At 49.5% G+C, this 26,959-nt stretch overlaps 1 protein-coding gene across 5 annotated transcripts in view; it reads left to right on the top strand.

Moving 5' to 3' along the window:
- Positions 1-26,144, top strand: part of MCPH1 (microcephalin 1) — a 186,914-nt gene extending 160,770 nt beyond the window's left edge. For 3 of the 5 annotated variants that reach the window (XM_031440370.2, XM_031440374.2, XM_064477603.1), the window contains 2 exons: positions 7,447-7,684; positions 19,731-26,144. In XM_031440370.2, the coding sequence (XP_031296230.1) occupies positions 7,447-7,684; positions 19,731-19,783 (291 nt within the window). In that variant the 3' untranslated portion in view covers positions 19,784-26,144. Of the gene's footprint in view, positions 1-916; positions 1,512-7,446; positions 7,685-19,730 lie in introns of those variants that run through there. The other 2 variants (XM_064477602.1, XM_031440373.2) reach the window with 2 other exon arrangements.
- Positions 26,145-26,959: the final 815 nt, after the last annotated feature.

Below are 26,959 nucleotides of genomic sequence, written 5' to 3'. Positions count from 1 at the left end.
GAGCCTGAACTCCTGAGCCCTGCGGACAAAGGAGCGAGAAAGGAGGGCAGGCAGAGCCCAGCACACAGCTCTAAAAAGAAAGCTCATCTTTGAGTGGGTGCTGATTGGTTTGGGGATTGAAATTGATTAGCTGAACTGACTGACTTCATGATTTTTTTCCCCCGCATCTTTCAAGCTGTTTTAAAGCCAGGGACCATACTTTCGTCTTCCCTGGGTGATGGATCCCAGCAGGGCAGCCGGTCCCCACTGGGGAAGCACTCACTTGGGAAGCACATACCGCAGCTGCCTTCTTAGACCACGGCCGCTGGAGCTGCCCGTGGGCCTGTCCTGGGTGAAACTGCGTGCTCTTCGGCGCCTCTTGGGTTATAACACAGTGGTTTTCACTCGTTAGAATCACCTGGGGGTTTTTTTATTTTTAATTCCTGCTACCCGGGCCAGACCCCTTTAATTAAATCAGAATGTCTGGATGGGGACCCAGGCACTGGTATTTTTAAAACTCCCCAGGTGGTTACAGGATGCCATCCAGTTTAAAGACCAGGGTTATAATCCTCTCAGCCCAGCAGCCCACCAGGGTCACCCGGGAGCTTTCAAACTTCCCAAGGCCAAGGCCTCAGCCCCCCAGGTGTTCCGGCCTAGTTGCTTTGAGGTGTTTTAGAAGCTTCCCAGGTGATGTTAACACGGAGCTGGAATAAGACTGCCCCGAGAATCAGGACCTCCGGACCCCTGCCCGGCGGTCAGTTTTTCAGCCCTTTCCAAAATTTTGCTGAGAACCTCCAACTTTAAATGACACTACGGACTTGCTCTAGTGTTTTTATACAAGTTTGCAAATTTCTTGCCAACTACCTGACAGTTTGTAAAGGATCAAATAAAAAAGTCCTATAAAGCTAAGAAGTTATTTCCATGTGTGTTTTATCAGGATTTTTGAAAAATGAATGCTAGAAGCAATGAAAAGCAATTCGGAACCAAATATGGCTGAAAGCTGACGTCGGTCCCACCGCAGCATATGGAAAAGGCTCGGAGCAGCCGGCCTCAGATACGAGAGAAAAAGACCTCACCGTGTTCGAGCTCTGACCTATTTCTTGCAGTTGTTGAAAACTATGAGGCATGAAATCCAGATTTATGACTTTTTAAAAAGTTATTTGTGGATTCCCTAGACGATTATGTTCCCATCACTTATGTAACTTTTAAAACTCAAATGACGCTTTGAAAAAATCCAAGTTTGGCACACACTGAGCCCCGATGTCGGTCGTCCTAATTCAGCAGAAGTAAAGGGGAAACGAATTCCGCCTCTGCGTGAACTGCAGTCTGTCGTGGGGAACACACGGAAAGGCTGGTTGCTGTGTAACTTCGGGGGAAGCTAGACCCTGGGGTGTCTCTCCTCGTGCACTTTATTTCGCTGTCAGCATGAAAGGAGGATTTGGGGGAAATGTCCTAGGAAAGTGAGCCCTTCACTCCGGCCGAGGCTTTTAGTTCATCCTCTCAGATGTTACTCACCAGGAGTGTCATCATCGAGGACGCCACCCGTGCTGTGCTGGGGCCAGGTGCGCCCCCCCGAGGGGGTCGTCTTACATACCTCCTCTCTCCCCTTAACTCTTTTTTTTTTTTTTTTTTTTTTTTGGTGAAGTACAGTCAGTTACAACGTGTCCATTTCTGGTGTGCAGCACCGTGTCCCAGTCATGCATATACATACACGTATTCGTCTTCATAGTCTTCTCCATTAAAGGTTATTACAAGATTTTGAGGATAGTGCCCTGTGCTGTACATGAGAGATCTGTTTTTTAACCTATTTTTATATATAGTGGTTCCCCTTACCTCTTTTTTTGCAGGGCGGGCTAAATTCTCTGGAATTTCTCTTGATATTTATTTCTGAAACACTTTAAAACAGTGTAGTGTTAAAAAGCAGTGCTGATTACATGTCGGTTACATCTCAAAAAAGCTGGAGAAAGGTGAAAAGTAAAATTTTTAAAGACCAGAGCTGATGATGGAAACCGCCCTCGGTGCCTGGCAACACGTGTTTCTGCCAGAGGCGTTTTCTGCTGAGAACCCTACAGATTCCTGAGTCACTCGCACCATTTTTACTGGTCTTTAGAGCCCCTTTGCTTTGTGTTGCTCTGGTCTCCTGCCATCAGACTGTCACAGCTGCCTGCCCCCACTTCTCCTAAATGGATGCAGATGTGGGGTGACCTCCCCCTTGGCCACCTCACCCCAGTGCAGGAGCTGCACCCGTCCCCAAAGTCAGACCTGGGAAATCTCAGACACGTGGGTGACCGTTGTCTGTCCGCTGCCCAGACCCTGTTGTCCTCCATTGCCCACCACACCTCCCTCGCCCTGCCTGGTCCAGCCCTCACGTTTTGTGGGTCCATCGGTTACAAGGAATTCTCTCGAGTTCCACGGCACTGGTTAGGCTTGCGGGTGTCGCCAAGCAGAGCAGCGTGAAAGATCTCGGGACCACGTGGCCACGGGATGGGGGGCCCGGACTCCACGTGCAGTCTTCATAAATCCCAGTCCCACATTAGCAAGGAAATTGAGCTCGGAGCTGGGCGAGGGAGATCTCGTGAATTCAGACGCATCCCAAAGAGAACGGTGGTTCTAGCATAGAGGGCTGTGATGTCCTCAGGTGATTACTGTCACAAGAGCTGATGAATGTAGAACTGTGGCTCTGCTTCGGAATTCCAGGGCTGCTGGTCCCCCCGGGTGCTGGGGTGGGGTGTTTTAAGGCAAGATGTGGTTTGGTGAAGGCTTCCCAGGAGACTCGAGATGGAGCCAAAACTCAGGTGGTGGGTAGGAGCTAACCTGACGGGGAAGGGACTGGGTCATCGTCCAGGCAGAGGGAGCTGCGTGTCTAAAGGCCCCGTGGCTGGGAGGAGGCAGGTGTGGTGGGACAGAGTGGGAGGGGGAGCAGGGTGCAGATTCAGCTGCAGGTGGAAAGAGGTGCCGGTCCTTGGAGCGTCTTGTAAACCATCTAGAAATTTGGGGTTTTGCTCCAAGTAACAGGAATCTGTCGGAGGGTTTTCAGAGTCAGTGCCGTACGCCCCCAGGGTTGTACTTGAGTTATAGATGGAAGGCCTCGCTCTGACGATGCAGAGCTCAGAACAGCCATTGTCTCTGGGAGGAGGGGCGAGTTCCCTGTGGGAGGCACGGGATGGGGGCCTCCCAAGGCCTGAGGACTGTCAACACCTCCACGGGGGCAGTTGCCCAGGCGGGTACGTGTGTACAAACTTGGGCCGTGAACCCAAGACCAGTGTACTTTATCATTTAACTGCATGCAGGTAACACCTGAATCTAAAACAAAAAAAGGAAAATAGGAAAGTGGTGAGGACTCAAGGGCGCACACCCAATCCAGTCTGCGAGCTGCATCAGGCACCCAGGCGGGAAGTTACTGAGGCTTGGCCAGGGTGCTGAGGGGGCCCTGAGGATGCTGGGGCCGACTCAGAATGGTGTTCAGGAGGCAGACCCTCAGGACTCAGTCATGAATTGGATACAGAAGGTGAGGGCACGAGAAGTCGGGGACAATTCCTGGCTCCCTTGGCTGAGATTCTGAAAGCAGTATTATGTCATTATTAAGAACATAGCTTGTCTGAGTTAGAATCCAAGGGCCTTTCACTTCCTAATTACGTGACCTTGTGCAAGGTCACCCTCTCTGCCTGGTTTTCATCTGTGAACTGGAAACAGTGACGGCATCCCTTATGTAAGGTTATTTCAATGACTTGAGAAGCTAACTCACATCAAATGCTCAGACAGGCCCGCGCACGGTAGGCTCCAAGCAACTGTTAGCTGTTGTCTGATGGCACAGGGTTTGGGAGGGACGAGCAGGAGCGAGTTAGGTTTTACACGTAGTGTTGAGTGTGCGGTGCTTGTCAGTCATCCGAAAGCAGAGGCCGGCGGGTGGTTGGCCCTCTGGTCCCAGAGCTGAGAGAGGCAGGCGGGTGGCGTGTGGTCCTCGAGCTCAGGCAAGGTCTGCACTGAGGACAGAAGTGAGTCGTGTTGGTCATCTGTTCCCGGTAGTGCCCTCACCGCCTGGGGAGTGAGCCCAGCCCACGTGGCGAAGAGGAGAGGGCTGGGAGCCGTCCTCGGGACCTGATGGCCTGGTGAGGAGGATGAGGCCGGACAGAGGCAGGGTCAGAGGGCGAAAACCAGGGGTGACAAGTCCCAGGGCCTCGATGTTCAAAGCCGGGAGGGGAGGTCATCAACGGTGTCAGAAGCCACTCAGATTCAGCCGAAATGACGGCATCCTCTGCCAGACACCGTTCGGGGCGCCTTAACCGCAGGGCCGCGGGCTCCCGTCCTGTCCACACGGCTCAGGAAGGACTGGCCTGCAGGGCGCCTCCTTGTCCCACGTCCCCTGTCCTCCTGCCTAACCGCCCAGCCCCAGCCAGGCAGTCACTGTCCAGGTACCTGGGAATTTGGACCCTGTTCCTTTGTTCGTTTTACTCAAATGTGGCCTCGGGGACCCACACTCTCTAGGCCTTGGTCTGCTTGCCAGTAAAATGCAAAAGTTGGACAATCCTTCTTGGGCTGAAGTGCCTCATTCTAGACATGAGCAGCTTTTTAAAATGTACGTTTACATGTCGCTGTGTGCTTCTGAAACTGAGCTGTGACCCTGACCTTCCTCGTGTTCGTTATGTTTACTTGTTGAGAAGTAATTTAAAGCACGTTAACAGTGAGACAAGCAGGTCTGTTACAGGGCAGAATAGCTGTGTGGGGCGCGACAGGAAACCTGCTGTGACACAGGCTGCCAGCTCCCCGAGAGGCTGCCCTGCCAGGCGAGAGGGTTGGGGAACCTGAGCCTCCTCCGTGAAGTTAAACCAGGAAACTGCTCCTTGCGATTTGGTGTCTTTATTCATGATCTGGGGGACTGTTTCTTAACCCTTGCAGGCCGTGCTCTCGGTTGCTGTTGTGAATACTCCTTTGTCACCTAGCCTCAATCTTGCTTCTGCTCCGGCCCTTCCAGAGTTTAGGGACAAGATTCACGGTGTGCGATTAGCGGGTCTTGACAGCCTTACGAGTTAGCGTTTGGTCAAAGCAGTGTCCTCTCAGCGAGGACAGAATTGCCCGTAGGAGGGAACGCTTGCTTCTGCTTTCTTCCTTTCCAGCTCCCTGGTTTAAGTCCTTCTTCTTTCCTCACAATTTAAAAAACCTAACATCATCTGCTTAGAAAGCACAGCCCGCTAAGCCTCTTCCCGTTTGCTGTCACTCAGCTTCCGCGTCGCCCGTGGGGCTGGCAGGCCAGGCGTGGGCAAACCCAGGGCTGCTTAAGGGATCCCTTAGTCCCTTTCCCCAAGTGTAAGAACGTGAGACACTGGTTTTTCTTACTCTTTCGAAAAGTGCTTCCCGAACAGTGTTTCAGATCACCATGTCCAAAGCTGGAGCTCCAGAACATCACACTCGAGCACGGAAGGCATCCTGGGCCTGGCTCTCCAGCTGTGAGCTGCCCTCCGGGGCTGGCCTCACACAGCCTGATGCTGCTTCTCCAGACCTGAGCCTGCAGCCCCGCAGCCACCCCAGCTATCCCAGGGAATCACTGCCCCCTCGCCGACCCCCTGGCTGGAGAGTGGTTCTGCAGCCTCCCTTTCCTCATCCTCCCCACAAAGGAAGATGAGTGGTTCCTGTGTCATCTGCTAAGATCTGCCTTCTCCACTCCTGCGACCGGCCCGCCCAGACCCTCAGCCCTTCCTTGCGTGTCCGGAACCTGCCCTTTCCAGTGCGTCGTCTCAACTTCCCCTCCAGTGTCCTGGATCCTCCCCTCCACCCCTCACCCTGCAGCCCCGTCCATCCTCTGCTGGCCCACTCTCTGTCTGGGGCCCTCTCTCCCCCGCTCACCGGCCGTTCCCCCTGCACCTTCCCCGGTCCCTGGACAGGAGATGCTCTCTTTCATCTTGCTGCTTCTCCGTTTCCTCCTCCCTCGGGCTGGCTGACGGCCCTGCTGCCTGTGGGACTTTGTCCAGGGCTCCCGCCCATCCTGAGCTCTGCCCCTCTTTTGGGGTCCTTCTGTCTTTCACTGCTGCCCTGGTTCCTCCAGGGGAGTAAGTTTGGCTCCTCTAACTAGAGTAGAAGCTTCCCTGACATCAGACTGTCATCTTTTCAGCCTTCCAAGCACAGGTACCAGTGGGGACAAAATGATGCTTTACTGGAGAGGAAAGTCGACGAGCCATGGTCAGCAGCCTCTGGGCAACGTCACCTGTGGTCGGAGAGCAGTTTCACCATCTGCGCCTTCGGAGCGGAGCGCGGGCTCCAGGCGGAGGCATTGGAAGCTTGGGCTTCTGGATACAAAAATTTCAACAAGAAGTAGTTTTAAAAATTAAGATTTTGTTTTCCCTGACAGTAACAGGACAAAAGGCAGACAGTTCCCGGTTTGGTCGGGTCAGTGACTGAGCGCGTTACCCAGAAAGTAGTATGAAAACCTAGTGTGGGGACAGTTCGTCCTTTGTCGGATTTTGTCAGAGAGGAGGACTTGAGGACTATATTCTTTGCGGCCTTCCCCCCGTCACCCCCCAGGTCAGCCCCCCTTGTCCACTGTCCTCGGGGTGCTGGGCCGATCCCCAGCCACCCCCTCCTCTGAGAAGCACCCTACATCTCTTTTCCCATAAACCTGCCCCTAAAATCCTTGATTTCTCAGAGCCACTGACCTCAGATGTTCAGCTCTGTCCTCAGGGAAATATGCAGGTTAGAACACTCCACGTGGACAGATAACAAGAGGGTGTTTGCACTCAGTCTTTACTAGTCTGTAGTTAGTGAACGCACAGTGTGTTTAGAACAGCCGTGCCCCCGCCGTCCCTCAGGCCAGCCAGACAACCAGGACTTTATCAGACCAGAAAGGAAGGCAGCTTAACGCCCCTGTTTCTGAAACGTGTCCCGTGTCTCCACACTCGCATCCCACGTCCAGAAGGACGTGTCCCCCTCCACCGACGTGTCGGGGAGGAGCCGGGGCTTCTGCCCTGTGCTGCCTGGTCCTGGCTTTGCTGGTGGACGCTCTGGGGCTGGCGTTCGGGCATCGCAGGGCTGGGAGCCCCGAGCGCCGGGACGGAGGACCCTGGCCCAGCGCTGCGGACACTCGTGCCTGTGAGGCTCCCGCCTGCACATCCACACTGGTCCCGCGGACCCGGCAGGACCCAAAGCATCAGATGACACTCTCCTCACTCGTTGATCTGTTGATTACTTTCAATAATTTGGTTTAGAATTTGTAATAATTCAAAGGCCCAAACATTTTTTTCTGGCTGTAAATTTGTTCGCCTAGAATCTCACCTGCAGTCTGCTTCAGAAAGTGTCATCTGCTCATTATTTTCATTCTCATTAAATGTCCTTCTCACTCTCTCCTGGGAGCCTGGGAGCTCAGCATTCACGGAGAGCGTGCACCCTCACCTTCAGCCTGTTCTTTATCCGGAGACGGCTTCCTGAGCAAGGAGGCAGTCCAGCGCCACCGTAACCCTCCCTGTCTCTGCCCCACAGCTCTGCCGCCGGGAGCGCCTCTCGTCTGCCGGGCTGTACCAGGGAACCCTGTTTGCCGATCAGCCGACCATGTTCATCGCCCCGGGCAGCAACCCGCCCAGAGCCAAGCTGTGGGAGTTGGTACTGCTGTGCGGAGGTCAGGTCACTCGGGCCCCTCGCCAGGCCAGCATCTTCATCGGACCCTCCCCGGGAAAGAAGAAGGCCACCATCCAATACCTGTCGGAAACGTGGATCTTAGGTGGGAATCTGCACCCAGTGCGCGGGGTCGGGGGTGGCGGGCAGGCGCCCTCTGGTCACCCCTGCAGAGCCACTGAACTGTGGTCCCGGGGACCCGGACAGGTTTCCCAGGGGAGCATCATGCCCACACCCCTTCCTTGCAGCCCGGGGCCTTTGGTCCACGTCTCAGTGTCCGTGCATCTGCCTGAACATTTTATTATCCGTCCCAAGTCCTCCTAGACAGTCCTGCTTTTTACTGTCAGCCGGAGCGTAGTTCACAAGGCAAAGGAAATCCTATTAGACTTTTGCCACTTCACGTCCCAGGTTGTGGGAAAGACCTAGTCTCCCCAAGGCCACCCCAGCCGGGGGGGCCCGGCCCCGGCCTGTCCACCCTCCGCTCCTCAGTTCTCCCAAGTGCCTGCCTGGCTCTGTTTCCAGGGTCTCGGCCAGTGCCCGGCTGCCAGGACCCCCCACCATCGCTCTCACTTGGTTGGAGGGCTTCCTCCCAATACTCATTTGTCCACATGCTCAGTTCTCCTTTAGTGCCAAAGGAGCTACAGCTTTTATTTCAAAAAGCAAGTGTGGTGTAAACGTGATGTGTGTCCAGCATCAGTTCAGCTGACCTGTGCCAGAGGCCTCCCTCAATTCTGGAGGGAGGAGGTGGTACAAGATGAACCCTGACTTCTGGGAGGCTGGAGGCGGACTGGGTGACATGTGGGCTCCGTCTGTTAGGCCGGCTCTGGGGGCGCCGGGAGGAGCAGGTGCAGGGGAGGCAGAAACGGGCAGTCAGAGCCGAACATGGCGGGGTGAGCTCGGGCTCCACTTTGGGTTAAACTTGACTTCTTCCTCCACTGTGTTGTTTTTGCTCGTGTGTGTGTGTGTGTGTGTGTATGTGTGTATAGAGAGAGAACTATAGTCAGTTTACAGTGTGTCAGTTTCTGGTGTACAGCATAATGTTTCAGTCATACATGAACATACATATATTTGTTTTCATATTACTTTTCATTATAGGTTACTACAAGATATTGAATAGAGTTCCCTGTGCTCTACAGTAGAAACTTGTTGTTTATTTTGTATATAGTAGTTAGTATCTGCAAATCCCAAACTCCCAATTTATCCCTTCCCACCCCTTTCCCCCCCGGTAACCGTAAGTTTGTTTTCTATGTCTGTGAGTCTGTTTCTGTTTTGTAAATAAGTTTGTGTATCTTTTTTTTTTTTTTTTAGATTCCACATATGAGTGTCTTCTGGTATTTTTCTCTCTCTTTCTGGCTTACTTCACTTAGAATGACATTCTCCAGGGCCATCCATGTTGCTGCGAGTGGCATTATTTTATTATTTTCTATGGCTGAGTAGTATTCCATTGTATAAATACACCACACTTCTTTATCCAGTCATCTGTTGATGGACATTTAGGCTGTTTCCATGTCTTGGCTGTTGTAAATAGTGCTGCTGTGAACAGTGGGGTGCAGGTGTCTTTTTAAATTAAGGTTCCCTCTGGATACAAGCCCAGGAGTGGGATTGTTGTGTCACATGGTAAGTCTATTCCTAGTCTTTTGAGGAATCTCCACACTGTTTTCCACAGTGGCTGCACCAACCTGCATTCCCACCAGCAGTGTAGGAGGTTCCCTTTTCTCCACAGCCTCTCCAGCATTTGTCATTTGTGGACTTTTGAATGACGGCCATTCTGACTGGCGTGAGGTGATACCTCATCGTCGTTTTGATTTTCATTTCTCTGATAATTAGTGACACTGAGCATTTTTTCATGTGTCAGTTGGCCATTTGTACGTCTTCACTGGGTTTTGACGAACGTATCAGTTGGCCCAGAGCTGCTGTAACAAGTACCAACCACAGACCAGGGGCCTAGACACCAGTTTATTCTCTGACAGTCCTGGAGGCTAGACGTCTGAGACCGGAGCACCAGGAGGGCTGGTGCCTGCTGAGGCCGCTGGCCTGCTTGCAGGGGCTGTCTTCTCCCTGTGTGTTCATGTGGCCTTTCCTCCGTGTCCTCGTCCTCTCTTATAAGGACACTAGTCATCAGATTCGGGCCACCCGCATGAACTCACTTTAATTTAATTACCTCTTTAAAGGCCCTATTTCCAAACTCAGTCCCATTTTGAGGTCCTGCAGTGGTTGGGGCTTCAACCAGTGGACTTTGGGGGACACAGTTCGACCCATAACAATGAACTACCCCATTTTTAGCACCTTTGGCCAAGATCCTTACCCAGCTTCCTAAGTGTCCTCTCCAGCTGCGTTTCTTTCTCAGTCTTCCTCCTGTTTGCCTCCCCTCATCTCTAAATTCCAAACCTCTGGCTTTTTTCACCCCTTCTCAACATTATCCTGTAACAGATTAGCAGATACTGTGTTTGTCCAGGTGAATTTGTATATAACCACAGATATTTTATGTTATGGGCTTCTTTTAAATGACTGCTGGTCATCCTTTGATACATTTTTTAAACTATGACGATCAAAAATAGATTTTTACTTTCTGGTGCAGAGTAATTTATCTTTTGCCTAGAATCTAATTTCCAAAAAAACTCTATGATGTTAGCTACAGTCCAAAAGCCAAGAGAGGCCATTTACTCTTTTCCAAATGTCAAGAATATAACCTTCAAAACATCCTACGTTCTGAAACAGAAGTTCTTGGGGTTTTTTGTTTGTTTGTTTTATTGTTTTAGAAAAGTTTATGTATCAAAATGACACCAAGGGGAGACCAGAATTGCGCTTTTTAATAAAAGGTCTCATTCAGCTAACGGAACTGCACGTGATTGGTATCTTCCCAGAGCCTGCAGATCGGCTTCCGTGCAGAGAGCAGAAGCCTGGTCTGCACACTTATTGTTTGCAGCTTGGGGAAGCCACAGACTCCCTCCTGGCCCTCGGCGTTTCTGTGCACAGATCACGCACAAGTCAGCTGCCTGCCTGGCTCCTCCGGGTGTTCTGTCACTCGGCTCCCCAGCTGGTGGGCTTTTAGGAGGCAAATGTCTACCTGCTTGAAGACCTAGAGTGTAATCTCCAAAGGCCCTTCAGAATTCTTTGAGTTTCAGTGCTGGAGCTGTGGACCCAGGTTTCTTCTCTCTCCTCTCCCCTAACTCATGTCCTGGTTCTGATCTGTCATTGGTCACACATCTGCGTGTGCCCTTGGCAGCATCCAGGTGCTGTGTGCTTTGGAATCCTTGGCTCTCGACGTGGTGAAGTCCTCACCCACCGAGGAGTCCCACTGCCCCGTCTGCCCTGGGTCCTTCCCAGCCTGGTCCCGTGGCTGTTAGGACATGCAGTTTTCAAGCATTTATTAGTTTATATTCTTCAAAGACCCCGCTTTGTGCTGATGATGGAGATGACATCTTCATGTCTCTAAACACGTGTGCAGACCTACAGAAATGACAGCCTAGGGCATCACAGTGTCTGCCACTAGCATACTCGCTCACCAAACGTGAGTCACCCGGTTCTCTCTGGCCCTAATTGTCACCTCTGCCCTGCTGCCTTCACGTGGTGCTCAGAGGAGGGAACACAAGGAGCAGACTCTTCCCTCTGCCGCAGGCAGTGTCCAGGATCCTTGGGCGAGGAACCCATTGACGTGTAGAAAAATCATTCCTGACCCTTTGGCAAAGCGACATTTTCTCTTCTGAAAACTTTTCCCCTTCCCATTAGCTTTCAGTGTAAACACGTCCAGAGAATATTTTATTCTCAAAACGTTGTAAAATTAAAGTTAGGAATAAAACCACTTTTAAGTTAAAATTAAAACCATGTTAAAGCCCCAGCTTAAAAGGAAAAAAAAATTTTGTGATAATGATGAAAAGCAGCACTCAGAGTTTATCAGCTAAAGATGTCCCACTGAAGTATCAGCTGCTGCGTGAGGAAGAGTCCCTGGGACTTAAACGTCTTGGAACTAGCTTGGTGCCCCCACTTCCAGGTTTGTGACTTACCTTTCAAAACAAAGATTTCTGGGGATTTTTTTAAATACCTTCACACTTTCTCCTATACTTTATCAGGTCTTTGTTTTTGCAGACATAATAGTCACGGGGGATGGAGACGCAGATTTTTTTTTTTTTTTTTTTGGCCACAAGGCACTTCCCCAGAACAGAGGGAAAGGTGGGCACTCCCCCCAGGACCTCTGGCATCCTGGCACTCTGATCCACCAGATAAGCCTTTTCTCCCTCCACTGCATCTTAAAAACAATGACCCAATGGTTCTGAATTTAAAAAAAAAAAAAAAAAACTGTTAAATGACTATTCTAGTTGGAAGCAGTCCTTCTAACCTGCAGCTCTTTCTCCGGGGTTCCTCTGCCCGCCTGGCCGGTGCTGCGGGCACACAGCGGTGTGGGCTCCCGAGTCTCCACCCCGGGCGCCACGTGTGAGGTCCGAGCCACGTCTCCCTCACTTGCTCCGAGCAGAATCTCACACATGCCGGCTGCCTTACAACGAGGCCGCTGGAAGGGTCGGGCTGTGTTCCCCACGCAATCCCCAGGGCCTGTTTTCCCTGAAACGGCAGCGTACTTAGGCCAAGATTCTTGATGAATCATTCACCCAGAAGGAGGAATGGGGATTTTTGAGAGAGAGCACACTTGTGTGTGCTTGAATATGTAGGAAAAAATAAACAGGAAAACAGACTCAAATTCCCAGCACTAGGAAGCAAAATGTTACCTTTACCTGATACTGGGAATCCGTATTCTATTTCAAAGCATCTTCCAGTCATTTTATTCCCCCTCCCCCGAGCGCGGCGCTCACACAGAGTACAGTTCCCATCTAACCCAGCAAGGAACCAAGGCCCCGGGGTCCGGGGAACCGCCGGGCAGGGTGGGTGCACGGGGCCCAGGCACGCCCCTCACGGGTCAGCTGCTCGGGCTGTGACTGTTTTTCACTCTGTTTGTCCCGGTCGGTGTTATCACTGAAGGTTGCTTTGGCCTTTCTCATAAGACATATTTCTAGTCTCGGGCGCCCTTTTATTGTCTGGGCTACGTTCAAGTGATAAAATATACATTTTATGCTATTGTGGGAACATAATGTAATATTCTCAACCACTTTGCCAAAACAAAAGTCTAGCCTCGGCATGATTTCCTTGTAACTTACAAAAAAGCATCTGAAGTGAATGTGTCCCCATGTCAGTGTTTTCAGGAAAAAGGTCACTGATAGCCGGTGGGCCGGTGCCTGCTGGTTCCCGCTGAGGGCTGACCGGAGAGCCACCCAGAGAAACACACGCCCCGTGCAGGGGGGCCGCAGACCCTGGGGTCTCATGATCACGTAGATAATGTCAGGGTTCCTCCAGATCATCTCAGTCCCCATCTCCAGGGCACAGAGAAGGAACCGGTGCCAGAGAGGGGAGGGGAGGAGAGCGGAGGGAGGCCTGCCTGGCTTCACCCCCAGAGCCCGGCAGCGTTCAGAAAGCGCCCGCAGAATCGAGGAAGCAATTTGGGGCCATAAGAAGAGTTACTTTTGTCTGAGCTGTTCTCCACACGGATGGAATCTCCCAGGACAGAAGTGCATGAGAACAAAACTGATTCATGGATTTTTATCCTTTCAACATCTCATGTGTTTTTTTAAAAACATCTTAATGGGGTTATTTTGAATTAACTGCTAGCTGCACTTAAGAATATTTAGTGGTTATTAACGGTAATAAATTATATAAATAAATCTAAATTATAAAATAAATAAATAAAAATTAACAGTGTTTTAGCATTTGCCTTGCAAAGATAGGGAAAGAGTGTGTGCAGGAAGTGGGTTTCCAAGTGCTCTCCTGAACTGTACTCATCGGTCAGCTAGTGGTCCTGGCTGGTCATTGAAATTTCCTAACTCAGCTCACTTGCCCCCCCCCCCCCGTTACATTTACACCAGCTGAACTCCAGTCACTGGGTGTGAACGTTACCAGTGATGTAAACGTTAAAGAGCATGTTAAAGGCAAGCGGACCAGCTGGGACCAACTGCACCTTCCCAGCCAAGGCACAGTCCTCAGCCTCGCTTGGAAACAGAGAAACAAGACCAAAATCAGTAGACCCTAGGCAGGAGGCCGCTGTGTATTCCACCCAGAACGGGAACAACTGTACATGGGGCAGCATCTCATGTCCCTCACCGGGGATGCAGTCGTCAGCGTGGGGATCAGACGGCCACTCACGCGCCAGTGCTGAGCGTTTGGGTGAACAGGACTGTCCTGGGCACGTGTGCCGAGCCCCGGGAGCGCCCCCAGCACAGGCATGCTGCTCTGCGAGGGTCTGGGTCGCAATGGCTGAGGGGGAAGGGGGGGGCTAGTGAGCTGGACAGAAAAACCTCAGAGCTCAGCCTCCCGACGGCCGTCGCCTGCAGCCCCCGGTACCCACGCCTCAGGATGTGACATAGGGAGAGCTCCGTGTGTCTTCAGAGCCTGTGGGACTTCAGGGGTTTTTGCTGTTGTCAGATGTTAGGCAGTTAGTGCTCAAATCCATGAAACCTAAATGACAGAGCTCGTGTTACAGACTGAACTGTGTCCCCAGAGAGTCATGTGTTGACGCCCTAATCCCCAGAATGTGACTGCGTTTGGAGATGGGGCCTTTGAAGAGGTGACAAAAGCTAAAGGAGTTCGTAAGTGTGGGCCCTGATGCGTCGGGATGTACGTCCTGATGAGAGGAGGAAGAGACACCAGAGCTGCACGCACAGAGCGCAGGTCAGGTGAGGACGGAGAAGGCGGCCGTCCACGAGCCCAGGAGAGGGGCCCTGGGAGAAACCAACCCTGCTGACACTTTGATCTTGGACTTCTGGCCTCCAGCCTGTGGGGCTGTGGCTTAAGCCACACGATGTGTGGTGTTTTGTCAGCCCCAGAAGACTAGTGCTGCCCTAAATCAATTCTGAGATCGTTGACGAAATCCACTCCTTTTGTAGATGGGGAACTGGGGGGTCTGAATCCCGTGGCCAGAGCCACGTGGGGCACTAAGGACCCGAGTGCCTAGACGTCTCAACCCAGAGTCTGCCTCTGTAAACAGCGCTCATGCCGCCCTGGTCGGGGCACCACCTCCTCACGTGTGCACCCACTGCCAGTGCTGGTTCCCAGGCTGTGCCTGACGGCACCCCATACCCCAAGAGCTGGACCGAGAAGGACGTGTCCCACCTCAGAGCACAGGCCCAAGAAGCTTTCCCCAATTTGCAGGAAGGGGAAAAGTCGTTGGATTAAATGCCCTCATTTTTAAAATCAATTTTTCTTAAACTTTGGTGCTCGAAGATGAATGAATGTGTAGCATTAACAACACAAAAGAATGCAGGAGACGAGAAATAATAAAGATAGTATCAAATATTAGCAAAATTGAAGTAAATAAAAAATGGTTTTTGAGAGGAAAAAAGCTCTTTTTCAGGAGGGTTACTTACCAATAGTCAAAATCCTAGCAATATTGATAAAGACAGGAATAGACAAGAGTCCCGCGGACAGTCCTGAGCACGGAACGGGGCTACAACCACAGACACAGACAGGACGCCTGAAAGTCATGAGTGCATGGTGAGTGATTTTATACCAATAAATGTGAACATGGATAAGATGGATCATCTCGAGGAAAATGTTACCAAAATCAATTCAAGAGATAGAAAATCTGAACAATTTCAACCATTTTAAGAAATGAATTGTCGTCTAAGGTTTGCCTCTCACTCCTCGTTGTGAAAGTCACCGGCACGCCATGAGAGTGACACCGGCAGGGCGGCAGACGAGGCGGCTCCAGCTCTCGTCTCCCCGCAGGAACATCAGAAAGTCAACCAGAGGCCATGGTCTGAACCAGCTCTGCAGGGGCTCAGGAGCACAGCTGGGGTGCACAGCACCCGACAGACGCCCCGTCAGGCAAAGCCATGTGCACGGCAGTAGGAAAGTTCTGGAGCCACTGACTCCCCTGACAGTCTTGGTTTCCCAGTTCCCTTCCTGAACGCAGACCTTATTTGTTCTGATCTGCCTGGGAGACACCTTGAGGGGCTTGGACACACGCAGGAAGCAAGGTGCACGCCACTGAAAAGCTACCGGGCAGGCAATGAAGATAAAAATAGGTAAAATTGACTACAGCAACATTTAAAGCTTTTGCGCATCAAAGGACACAATCAACCAAGTGAAAAGGCAACCTATGGAATGGAAGTATTTGCAAATAGCAGTAAATGTCCAAAAAATAAAAAGAACTTCTACAACTCAACAACAAAAAATAAAAGGGCAAAGGACTTAGCTAGACATTTCTCTGAAGACAACATACAAGTGGCCAATCAGCACATAAAGAGACGCTCATCACTGGCCAGTTGGGAGGTGCATGTCCAAATCACAGAGGTGCCACCTTAAACCCATCACGATGGCTGCCATCAAAACAAAAAAGCAGCAGGTGCTGGCAAGGATGTGGAGAAACTGGAACACTGAGCACTGCTGGCAGAAATGTAAAACGGTGCAGCCCCTGTGGACAACAGTACAGTAGTTCCTCAAAAACTGAAAAATAGAACTCCGTATGATCTAGGAAGTCCAATTCTAGACATACATTCAAAAGATTTGAAAGCAGGTACTCAGACAAGGATTTGCACACCCACGTTCACAGCAGTGTTGTTCACAACAGCCAAAGGGTAGCAGCAACCAGGTGTCCGTCGACAAATGAATGGTTGACAGGTGTGATGCACACGCCAGGGAACGTTATCAGCCCTAAGACGGAAGGACATTCTGAAACCTGCAACAACGTGCGCGAACCTTGAAAGCATCGCGTTGAGTGAAATACGCCCGTCGCAAAAGGACAGATACTATATGATTCCACTTTTTTGAGTTACCTAGAATAGGCAAATTCATGGAGACAGATTATAACAGAGGCTACCAGGGTCTGGAGTGGGGGGAATGAGAATGGAGGGTTACTGTTTAATGGATACAGAGATTATGTTTGGGACTGGGAGAAAGTTCTGGAAATGCATAGTGGTCATGGTTGCACAGCCTCATGAATGTACTTAATGCCACTGAATTGTGCACTTAAAATGGTTCAAATGATAAATCTTAGGTTGTGTCTGTTTTACCACAAAAAAAAAGGTTTTTAAGACACCTTCCCTAGATAGTTTTAACATAGTAGATTTTACCGAACTTTGCAAATAACTGCAGAGAAAAACAGAGGGAAGCCATTCACCTCATCTTACAGGACTAGCCCAGACTCATTTGTGCATATGGATATAAAAATCCAAAATGAAATATTTGCAAATTAAATTTATCAGTGTGTTCAGAAACATCAGATAGGGTTTCACCGAAGAATGTGGAAATAAGTATCATTACATATTTTTCCTAATCCATTGATTTTTCTCAGTAGATGTTAAAAAGGCATTAGAGAAAACCCAGTACCCAGTCTTGATAAAAAAAAAAGTTCACACACTAGGAGTAAGAGAGCCTGAACACAATGAAGGGGTCTAAAACATGTGTTTTATCTAACAATAAAGTCTTGGTTTACGATTTATGTCAGGCCCACGGTACACACCGTGCTGGAGGCAGGATCTGCGTGGCCGCCGTGAGGGGCTGTGGTTAGTTCAGAAGAGGAGCTGCCCTGCGAAAGGGGGGAAGCCTTGCTCGCGTGGCTGCAAGGACCGGCCGCCGCGCGGGCTCGCCCCCAGGAGGGCCTTCCGGACCCTGCGGAGGCGGCGGGCTCAGGGAGGCGGCCCCTCCGCTGCCGGGGGTCGCCGCGGGCTCACGGCCGCGCCCGGCCCCGAGAGTCTCCGCTCGCCTTGCTGGCCAAGAGGAGGCTCCCAGCAGGGCCCCGGGGGCCCCTGCCTCGGCCCGTAGTCCCGTCAGCCGCCGGCCACGGGCAGTGGAGTCCCAGCTCGGTAAAGGGACTCGCCCGTCACGCTGGTTCAAGAAAGGAGCGCCGGCAGCAGGCTGGCTCCGCGCAGCCATACGGAGACGCGGGCGGGCGGCGCGGGCTGGCCCCGCTCAGCAGCGGTGCTGACAACAGACGCGTAGACCTGGCGTTTGTTCTCTTCAGCGTAAGTGCCGTGGGGGCTGCACGTGTGCTGCCGGGGCTGGCGTCGCTCACAGCTGTCCTGCGGTCACGCTTTACGGGGCTGTTTGAGGATCGTGCATCTGACGTGACTTCGGAATGCGGGGACGTGGCTGTCTTCAGATGCCAAATGAATTCACACAGAAATCATTCTCCGCGTGTGTGTTTACAGCCGGGCACTTGCCGCGGAGGGGCTCCCAGGGCACGGCCGTCCTGGCTCGCAGCCACTGTTCAGCGCCCAGGCGCTCTGCTGGTCAGGGCGTTAATTCCCCCGGCAGCACCGCCAGAGAGGTGTGAGCGGCCGGCCGCAGGCTTTGTCGTGGCTTCTGTTTTATCTGAATTTAAAACTCGATACTTCTCCAGGTGGGTGGATGGATGGACAGACGGACAGATGGACGAACAAATGTACAGTGACACCTGAGTTCTTCGTCAAAGAATTCAGACAACAGAGAAATACATAAAACCCTAAAACCTTACTACCCTTACTTAAAGTAACTGCAGCAAAGATGGAACTGTGTCTTTCAGGGTTTTTTTTAAACACACACATAGAAAGAAATGTATATAAACATATGCATTGAGGGTTTGTTTTCTATGAATGGTGGCTCACATATTGCTCATGAGTTTTTATCTGTGTCTAGGAGATCCTTCCATTTTGACATAAAAACAATTACCTTCATTCTTTTTAACCATTGGATCTGCCGTGATTAATTTACCTACTCCTTATAATTAGACATGTGGGGTTATGTCCACGGTGGGTGCTGTTATGAACCATATGTGTGTATGTGTGTGTGTGTGTGTATTCATGTGTGTTCTAGTTGGAATGATTTAACTCAATTTTGAGAGGCTGTCTCGAGCTGTAATGAGTTTCACCCAATCCCAGGCAGGAGTATTTCTGTGAAACAGATTCACAGAAGGGGAGTGACTGAACTAGGGTATGTGTGGCCAAGTCCTGATCACACGGCTGCACCAGCCGACACTCTAATACCTGGATGCTCCCATTCGCCGCTCCCTCACCAGCACCGTGTTCTCAGCGTTCGGTGAGCTGATGGATGAAAACAAGGAGGTCTCGTTACATACGTGTGCGCCCCGATGACGTCGTTCCCTGACGAGCACGAGTGCCGAGGGGGCTAGTTCACTGGCTGCCTGTTCGTGGCCGTGTCTGCTTTTAAATCGGGCTGTTTCTCTTTTCCACTGTTTTACAGCAATTCCTGCACCATGTGGACTCTAACCTTTTGTGATAAATATAAAGAAGTCCTCTCAATCTGCATCTTTAACTTTATTTATGGTGTTTTGTGTGGTTATTAAAAATAATAATTTTTAATTATTATCCTTCATGGAATCAAATGCCTGAGTTCCTCCATGGCTTCTAAATTTAGGTTTCAGCCCCTGAGCTTTAAAACTAGTCTCCTGTCTCTAAAACTTAGTTTTTTCATTGCCCATCTGTGATGTACTTCTTGTGGGATATGACAGATTCTGCCATCACTTTAATGTCACCTACTCCACTGATTCTTTACTGCCCTACTGGATCACCCTGTAAACCCCGAATCCACACGGGTGGGTTTCTGGAGCCTGTTGCTTGCACCTCACGACCGCGTTCCCCATTCCAGTGCTCATCGTTCCGACTTAAACTCCTTCACATGTAACCTGTTCATCCCTCGGGCTGAGAGCAGTGACCCGAGCTCTCGGAAGTGTGCTTCCGGGCTCTGTCTCTGTGCACGACACTCAGCCAGGTGGACGGGGTGACAGGGCTGGAACGTGCGGTGACATGGCTGAAACGGATTCGTGTTATCTGTGCTCCACCTGGTACCGGAGGGTACTCGTGGCTGAGATGAGAGCCCCGCTCCCGGGTCGTGCACCTAACGGGACGTTCTGGCAGGAAGGCTGGGCCCCATGTGCCTGCAGGATGTGTGGCTGGAGCATCTGACATGTGGCTTGTGTGACTGAGGAACGGAATTCTTTATTTCACTTGTTATTTAATGTCATGTTAAGAAGCCACATACGCCGTACGGACACGTGGACCTGGGACAGTGCAGCTCTGAATGGTTTGATTTTAAATGTGATTTCGTGTGTGCATGAAAAGGTTACCGTCTCACTGTGAGCCGGCCACGACCAATGCTTCTCTCTCTCTCTGCAGATTCAGTCACTCAGCACAAAGTCTGCGCCGTGGACAGCTACCTGCTGCAGTGACGCGGACGTCACTCAGCCCGCGGCTGCTGCCAGCTGGGAGGACGGGGCAGACGCCGGACGGGTGCCCTTCCTACTGGCACGTGTCCGCCTCGCACGTGTGGTGCTTTTCCTATGAGGAAGCTTCTCTGCGTGACTGTCTGATGCCCGAGTGTCTCAGGGAAGCGCTGACCAGCCCTGTTGGGCCCTTTCTAGTAATGCCAGTCTGTGTGTCTTAGTGATGACGTAATGAAGAGGTCACGACCTTTGTCGTTGAAGCTCCGTACTGTTAAATAAAGGGTAGGAATTAAATTGTTTTATTACTGAGAACAAAGAAGCCCCTATGTTTCTTGGTTAGGCTGTAAGATCGTCATTGACCCACCAGCTACTAGTGTGCAGGACGGCAGCCAGTCATCTCTTTCTGTGCCTGCGACTCACCGAGGACAGCCGTGAGGAGCCGCACTTAACGATCGTTCCTGCCCTGGAAGTAGCCCTGCTGCTCTGAGCTCAGTTTCTGGCGAGAGCGCATCACCGAGCAGAGGGCAGGGCTTCCGTCGGCCGCCAGGATGTCGCCGTCCCCCGGAGGAGATGACGTTCCGACCAAATCATACACACGCTGACCGGTCACTTTCTAAGGGACAGAAATGCTAAGTCCCAGCGAGGCTGCGGGTCCCACTGCGACTTCCTCAAGGTGCTGTCCCCCTCCTGTTAGCCATCTCAGCTGCTGTTTCTGCGCAAAGAAACATCAGGTCCCTCCGCAAACACAAGGGATCAACTTCCAGAGCAAATGCTCGAGAAAGGAGGCAACTGCACGAGGGAAGGACGCAGGGCTTCCTCTCGGTGTCGGTGTGACGCGTGCCCCGCCCGGACGCCGAGGGGATCCACGCCCAAGCGCCGCTGAGCCTCCGCACGACTCGGCAGGCGCGGCTGCACCCCTCCCACCGCGGGAAGCCTGTCGCGCTGCACCCGCGGCGTCCGGGGCTTGGCTGCGCGGAAGCTCGGGTACCTTGGCAGAGCCCCCATCACACCAAAACTCTTGCGGCGGCCGACGGCATTGTGCTGACCTGCGCTGGGGACAAGCCATGAAGAACTCCCATCCCCGCCACGCTGGCTGTGGAGGACAGGCCCTCCCCCGCCGAGGGGCCACCAGGGCCGGCATCCTCAGAGCCGAGTCCCAGCTCTCGGCGCCGGCCTGCCGGAGGCCGGGCAGGATTCTCTTTCTAAAAGCTAATATTTTATCAGGATGCTGCTGCGAGTCGGGCTCTACACTAAGCATTCTCCATGTGGTGCGTCATTTAACCCCCCCCCCCCAACAATTCTCACAGTTAGTTAGTACAGGTTTGCAGTCTCTCACCCAAAACACACAGGCCTAAGGAGTTCCTCGGGACTCTGATCTTTTTTTTTGTTTTTTTTGAGTTTTGAAAGGTATCTGGCCCTCACCACTTCTGTTCAACACTGTGTTGGAGATTCTAAGGCCAGAAAAGGAATTAAAGGCATACAGACTGGAAATGAAGACGTTAAACTATTCTCAGATGACATGATACTATGTGTAGAAAATTATAAGGAATCAAAGAAAAAGTAGAATAAGCACATTTAGCAAGATTACAGGAAACAAAATCTAAATACAAAGCTAACCAAATGTATTTCTGTACACTCTCAGTAAACGGTTCAAATATGGAGTTAAGCATACCATTCCGTTTGCAATATCATCTAAAGATAAACTGAACAAATACATTTAACATAAGAAGTGTAAGAGCTGTATACTGAAACCTACAAAGCCCTGCTGAGAAAAGTTAAAAATCGAAATGGAGAAATACGCCCAGGCCATGGATTAGAAGACTCAGTGTTGATGAGATGGCTGTTTTCCTCCAAATGATCTATAGATTCAATGTAGTCAATCAACATACCAGATGGCTTTTTACACAACTTGAAACACTGATGCTGAAATCTATATGAAAATGCAAAGAACTCCTAGTAGAAAACATAATTTTTTAGTAAAAGAATAAAGTTGGGGGATTTATACCACCTGGTTTCAGAACTTACTGGCATAGAGGTAGAATGTAGATCAAACGCACGCATCATCCTGTGAAGGAGGCCTCTTAGCTTACATTATAGCTGTGGCTTGAGGGGCAGGCTTCTAGCTAAACACACATGTCCAGGGACGTGCCATGATTCTCTCCAGAGACCGCACAGGCCAGCGGGCACCATGTTGGTTCCCTCCCTCCGCCTCACTTCATCTTCTGAGCTCTCCCGGAACAGAGCTTGCAAGTTCACCCAGTGGCCCACTGCCTGTGGCTACTGCCCTTGATAGCCCGGCTCTGGTGGCTGGTGGGGCTTTGCATTCACAGGATCAATACGACAGCAGCAAAGAGCCAGGTCTTAACTGATCATTGCCCCAGGGCTCAGTGCAAAGGCAGCAGACAGAGATGCCCATATCCCAGTCTGCCCTTTGAAAGAGGGGTGTATACGTACTCTAAAGCTGCTTCCTAAGGGTCTGACTTCCAATCACCAAGATCTTGGTGCTGACTGAGATCTTCCCCTTTGGGAAACCAACAGATCTTGACATACCCTCAACTCCTGGGAGCCGCTAAAAATAAAATAGGCTTCTTGAGTAATCACAAAGGTTTGAGTTACAACCAAGAGCTGGCAGGGTTGAATGAGAAGGTTCGTCACACGAGGACGCTCCCTCAAGAACAGGGCGGGAGGAGGCTGAAAATGTCTCCGAACTAGGGAAGGAGGGAGACATCCAGACCCAGGAAGCCCAGAGAGCTCTATGTACGACGAACTTAAAGAGACCCGCACCAAGACACAATTTAATTAAATAGTGAAAAGTTAAAGACGATAAATCTCAAAAGCAGCTAAGAGAAAAACAATGTGTTACATACAAGGCAGTCCCCATAAGAATTGTCAGCAGAAACAGCAGACCAGAAGGAAGAGGCACGCTCGTCAAAACTCTGCAAGAAAACAGTGCCAGCCAAACATGCTCTATCCAGCAAAGGCACTCTTCAGAAATGGAGAGAGAGAGAGTTTTCTAGACAAGCAAAAGCTAACAGTTCATCACCACTAGACCAGGCTTTCAAGAAAAGTTAAAGGGACTTCTTTAAGCTGAAATGGGAGGGTGCTCGTTAGTGACAGCAAAATGTATGAAAATATAAATCTCACTGGTAAAGGTGAATATGTAGTAAAACTCAGAAAATCTAATGTTGTAAAATTAAGGTTTATCACTTATAAAGCTAATATGAAGATTAAAAGATAAAAGTGGTAAAAAAATACTATAACTACAATGATTTGTCAAGGGATATAGAATATAAAAAGATGCAAATTGTGATATCAAAAACATAAAAACACAAAAAGTGGTGGGGAAGAGTAAAAATGTAGAGCCTTATAATGCATTCAAACTAAAATTGTAATCAGCTTAATATATATTGTTATAAACATAAGTTGTTTTATGTAAGCCTCATGGTAACCAAAAAGACAAACAGAGTAGATTCACACATACATACATAATACAGGAATCTAAGCATACCCCTTCAGAAAATCATGTCACAGAGGAACAGAGCAAGAGAAGAAGAAAGGAACAAAGGAATTACAAAAGAGCCAGGTGGCAATTAACAGGATGGCAATAAGTACATACCTATCTACAATTACTCTGAGTGTAAACAGATTCAATTCTTCAGTCAAAAGATGTAGCAGAGCTGAATGAATAAAAAACCAACACCCATCTTTATACTGCCTACAAGAAACTCATTTTAGCTGTAAGGACAAACACACACACTGAAAGAGAAGGAATGAAAGTGATATTCCATGCAAATGGACACCAAAGAAACCTGGGGTAGCTATGCTTGTAGCAGACAAAACAGACTGTATGCCAAAGACTGTAAGAAGAGTCTTTATCATATAATGGTATAGCAGTCAATCCATCAAGAGGATATAACATTGCAAATATGTATGCACCTAACAAAGGAGCATCTAAATATACAGGGCAAATATTAACAGATCTAAAGGGAGAAACAGACAGCATTACAATAAGAGTGGTGAACTTTAATACCCCACTTTTAACAATGGATAGATCATGCAGACAGAGAATCATGAAGAAAACGTTGGCCTTCAGCAACATATTACACCAGATGGACTTAACACGTATGTATAGAACAATCCATCCAAAAGCAAGAGAGAGACATTCTTCTCAAGCATACACGGAAAATTCTCCAGGGTGGGGATCATATATTATGGCACAAAATGAGTCTCAAGGCCAAAATCACATCAAACGTCTTTTCCAGCCACTATGGCAAGAAACTAGAAACCAATTACAAGAAGAAAACTGGAAAATTCACAAATTTATAGAGATTAAACAACATGCTAGTGAACAACCAATAAGTTTAACAAGAAATCAAAGAAATTTTTTTAATTGAGACAAATGAAAAGAGAAAAAATACCAAAACTTGTGGTGTGCAGCACTAACAAAACTCATGGTTTGCAGTTCGTAGTGATAAATGCCTACATTACGAAATAGGGCAGATCTCAAATAAACAACCAACATTTTTACCACAGGGAACTACAAAAATAGGGGCAAACAGCCCAAGATTAGAAGGAAGAAAATAATACTTACAGAGCAGAAGTAAATGACATAGAGATGTAAGAGACAACAAAAAAGATCAATGAAACTGAGAGATGATTTTTGAACAGATAAGCAAAATAGCCAAACTTTTAGCTAAACTAAGAAAAAAGAAGACTCAAATAAAACCCAAAGTGAAGACATCACAACTGACATCACAAAACACAACGGATCATAAGAGGCTACTCTGAACAATTATATGCGAACAAATTAGACAACCTAAAAGAAACAGAGAAATCCCTAGAAACATACAACCTATCAAGACTGAGTTAGAAAGAACCAGATAACAATCTCATTATTGGTAACGACATTGAATCAATAACTTAAAACCTCCCAACAAAGGTTCAGAACCAGAAGGCTTCACTGGTGGATGCTATCAAAGATTTAAAGATTTAATAACAACTCTTCTCAAACATGTACCCAAAGATGCTCACTGCAGTCTATACTGCAGAGAAGCTGGGAACAATCAAACATTGAACAATGTGGAAGTTATTGAGTAAGTTATGTAGAAGCCTAATGAAATGTCGGGTAGCTGTTATAATTATGGAGACTGATACAGTACAGGAACTGTTTATGATATGAAGTAAAAAAAACAGGAAATTGCATTTAGACTACAATCAGAAGGCAGCAAAATCACACACGTATAGTGAAAACACAGGAAGGTAACAGACGTGATTTGAGTCTGGTAGCAGGACTGTGATTAATTTCTTTGATATTTGTTTGTATGTTTGTTCAGTAATGTTACCAACCATTTTGAAAAGAAAAATTCAGGCACCTACCTACTCAAAACCAATTGTCCTCGAAGCCTCCTGCACACAGCGGTCTGCATGCTGGGTTTTGGCTATCTCCTGTTTCCACATGTACACGTTAACCCAAGCTTCCTTGGTTGAGTTAAACATCCAAGGCCTGAATTTCCTCCTCTCTAAAATGAGGGTACAAACACCTGCTCAGAACTCCTCTAGGGGGTCAAGTCTCTCAGATCGTAAAGCTCTTTGCAAACCAAAATCCAAGACCCCATCAACCTCTTATCTCCCCTGCCCTCCCTCCAACTTGGTCTGTCTTCCTCTCCTTCATGTCTCTTTGTTCCTTCATTTTGCTTTTCTATGTTCAGCTCATTCTGTGTACCTTCTCTTCCACTTCATTTCCCCTTTCCTTCTTGGAGGTCAGAATGGGTCTCACAGGCTTCCCATCAAGGTGTGGCCAGGGATGCAGCCCCCTCTGGGGGTTCCAGGTGCTCAACCATCACCTGAGGGATTAGAAACTTGATCAGGTATCAAGAGTGTAGGTTCTGATTAAACCGGCTTTGCAGGGTTCCTGCTAAACTGGATTTACAAGGTGACCGATGGCCTCAGAGCCGGTTCAGGAGACTAGCGTAAGTTTGCCCAAGCAAGGAGTCCTTGTCAGTAGTCATGGTGACTCCTGTCTGGATACCTAGAGCCCAGGATGAAGGTCAGGTGAGATGAGGCCCCTCTGAAACAGCCCGGGCGCAGACGCAGCTCAGTTCGCACTGTTCAGGGAGTCGCATCTTCCCCCAAACACACGTCAGAGCACCAGCTGATAGGAATTCCCAGCACGGATTAGGACACGCTGCTCGGCCAAAAGGCCTCACTCCAAACAACTGAAACGCTAAAGAAATAGAAAAGGCTTTGCTTACAACTATCACGTGCTTGGCAATTATTTAACCTTCTTGACCAAACTGTAAGAAGGAAATGTATCTATTTTAAAGTGACCTGTGGTTATAATTAAAGATCTGTGTTTCCCTTCCCTCAATTTTGCTTCATCTTTTACTTTATTTAAAACTATAAAGCCTATCTTCTGTGCCAGGAAAATGGTATCTACTTTTATCCTCCTAATATTTGTACTGTTAACTGAGACACTAATTGAAAGTATTGAACTGAAACTAAATAAGCACATGCAAAGATTCTTCAGGCTAAACTCGTATTTTGGTTGGTGCGCATTCCCAGTATAGGCGTTAATGTTTTCCCAAAGCCTTGGGACCTGCCAAGTCCTAAGCTCCACCTAGAACTCGAAGATACTGGCCCCTGGTCACTCCTTTATTAATCTGGCTTTGATTTTTTAGATGCTTGGATTCACAGCTTATCTATGGGAACAAATGGTTTGCTCTATTTAATATTTCACAGAGAAGATTTACTCAAAGAGTTTAATATCCCCTCCCGCCAGCCAGCAGATGAAATCCAGCCAAACCTCCAGAGAGAGCAGTTGTCAGGAGGAACCCGTCCTGGGGATCATCCAGCCGTCCATCCATCCTTCTGTCAGCATGAGCGCAGGAATGGGGCGCATTAGCGGCCGTTCCATCAGCCCGAGGCGGCCACAGGGGCGCAGAGAGGGCGGGAGAGGAAGTGACTGCCAGACCCAAAGCTTGGCACGAAGGGCCAGCTGTCAGCCAGATAGTGTACTCAGCCAGCGACGTGAAACCCAATCACCGGGTTTTGGGGGGACTGGTCAGAGAAGGAGAAAGACTCTTTGTCCTGAGTGAGCGGGGCTGCCGATGGCGGAGGGCGGGAGAGGGGAGGGCTGTGACTCACGATGCCACGAGGTTTGTTCCAGAAACAGAACCGGGGACG

This window comes from Camelus dromedarius, chromosome 22 (assembly GCF_036321535.1).
Source record: "Camelus dromedarius isolate mCamDro1 chromosome 22, mCamDro1.pat, whole genome shotgun sequence".
Lineage (NCBI taxonomy): Eukaryota > Metazoa > Chordata > Mammalia > Artiodactyla > Camelidae > Camelus > Camelus dromedarius.
The sequence above is the reverse complement of the archived record's forward strand: the minus strand, read 5'-3'. Positions and strand labels throughout refer to the sequence as shown.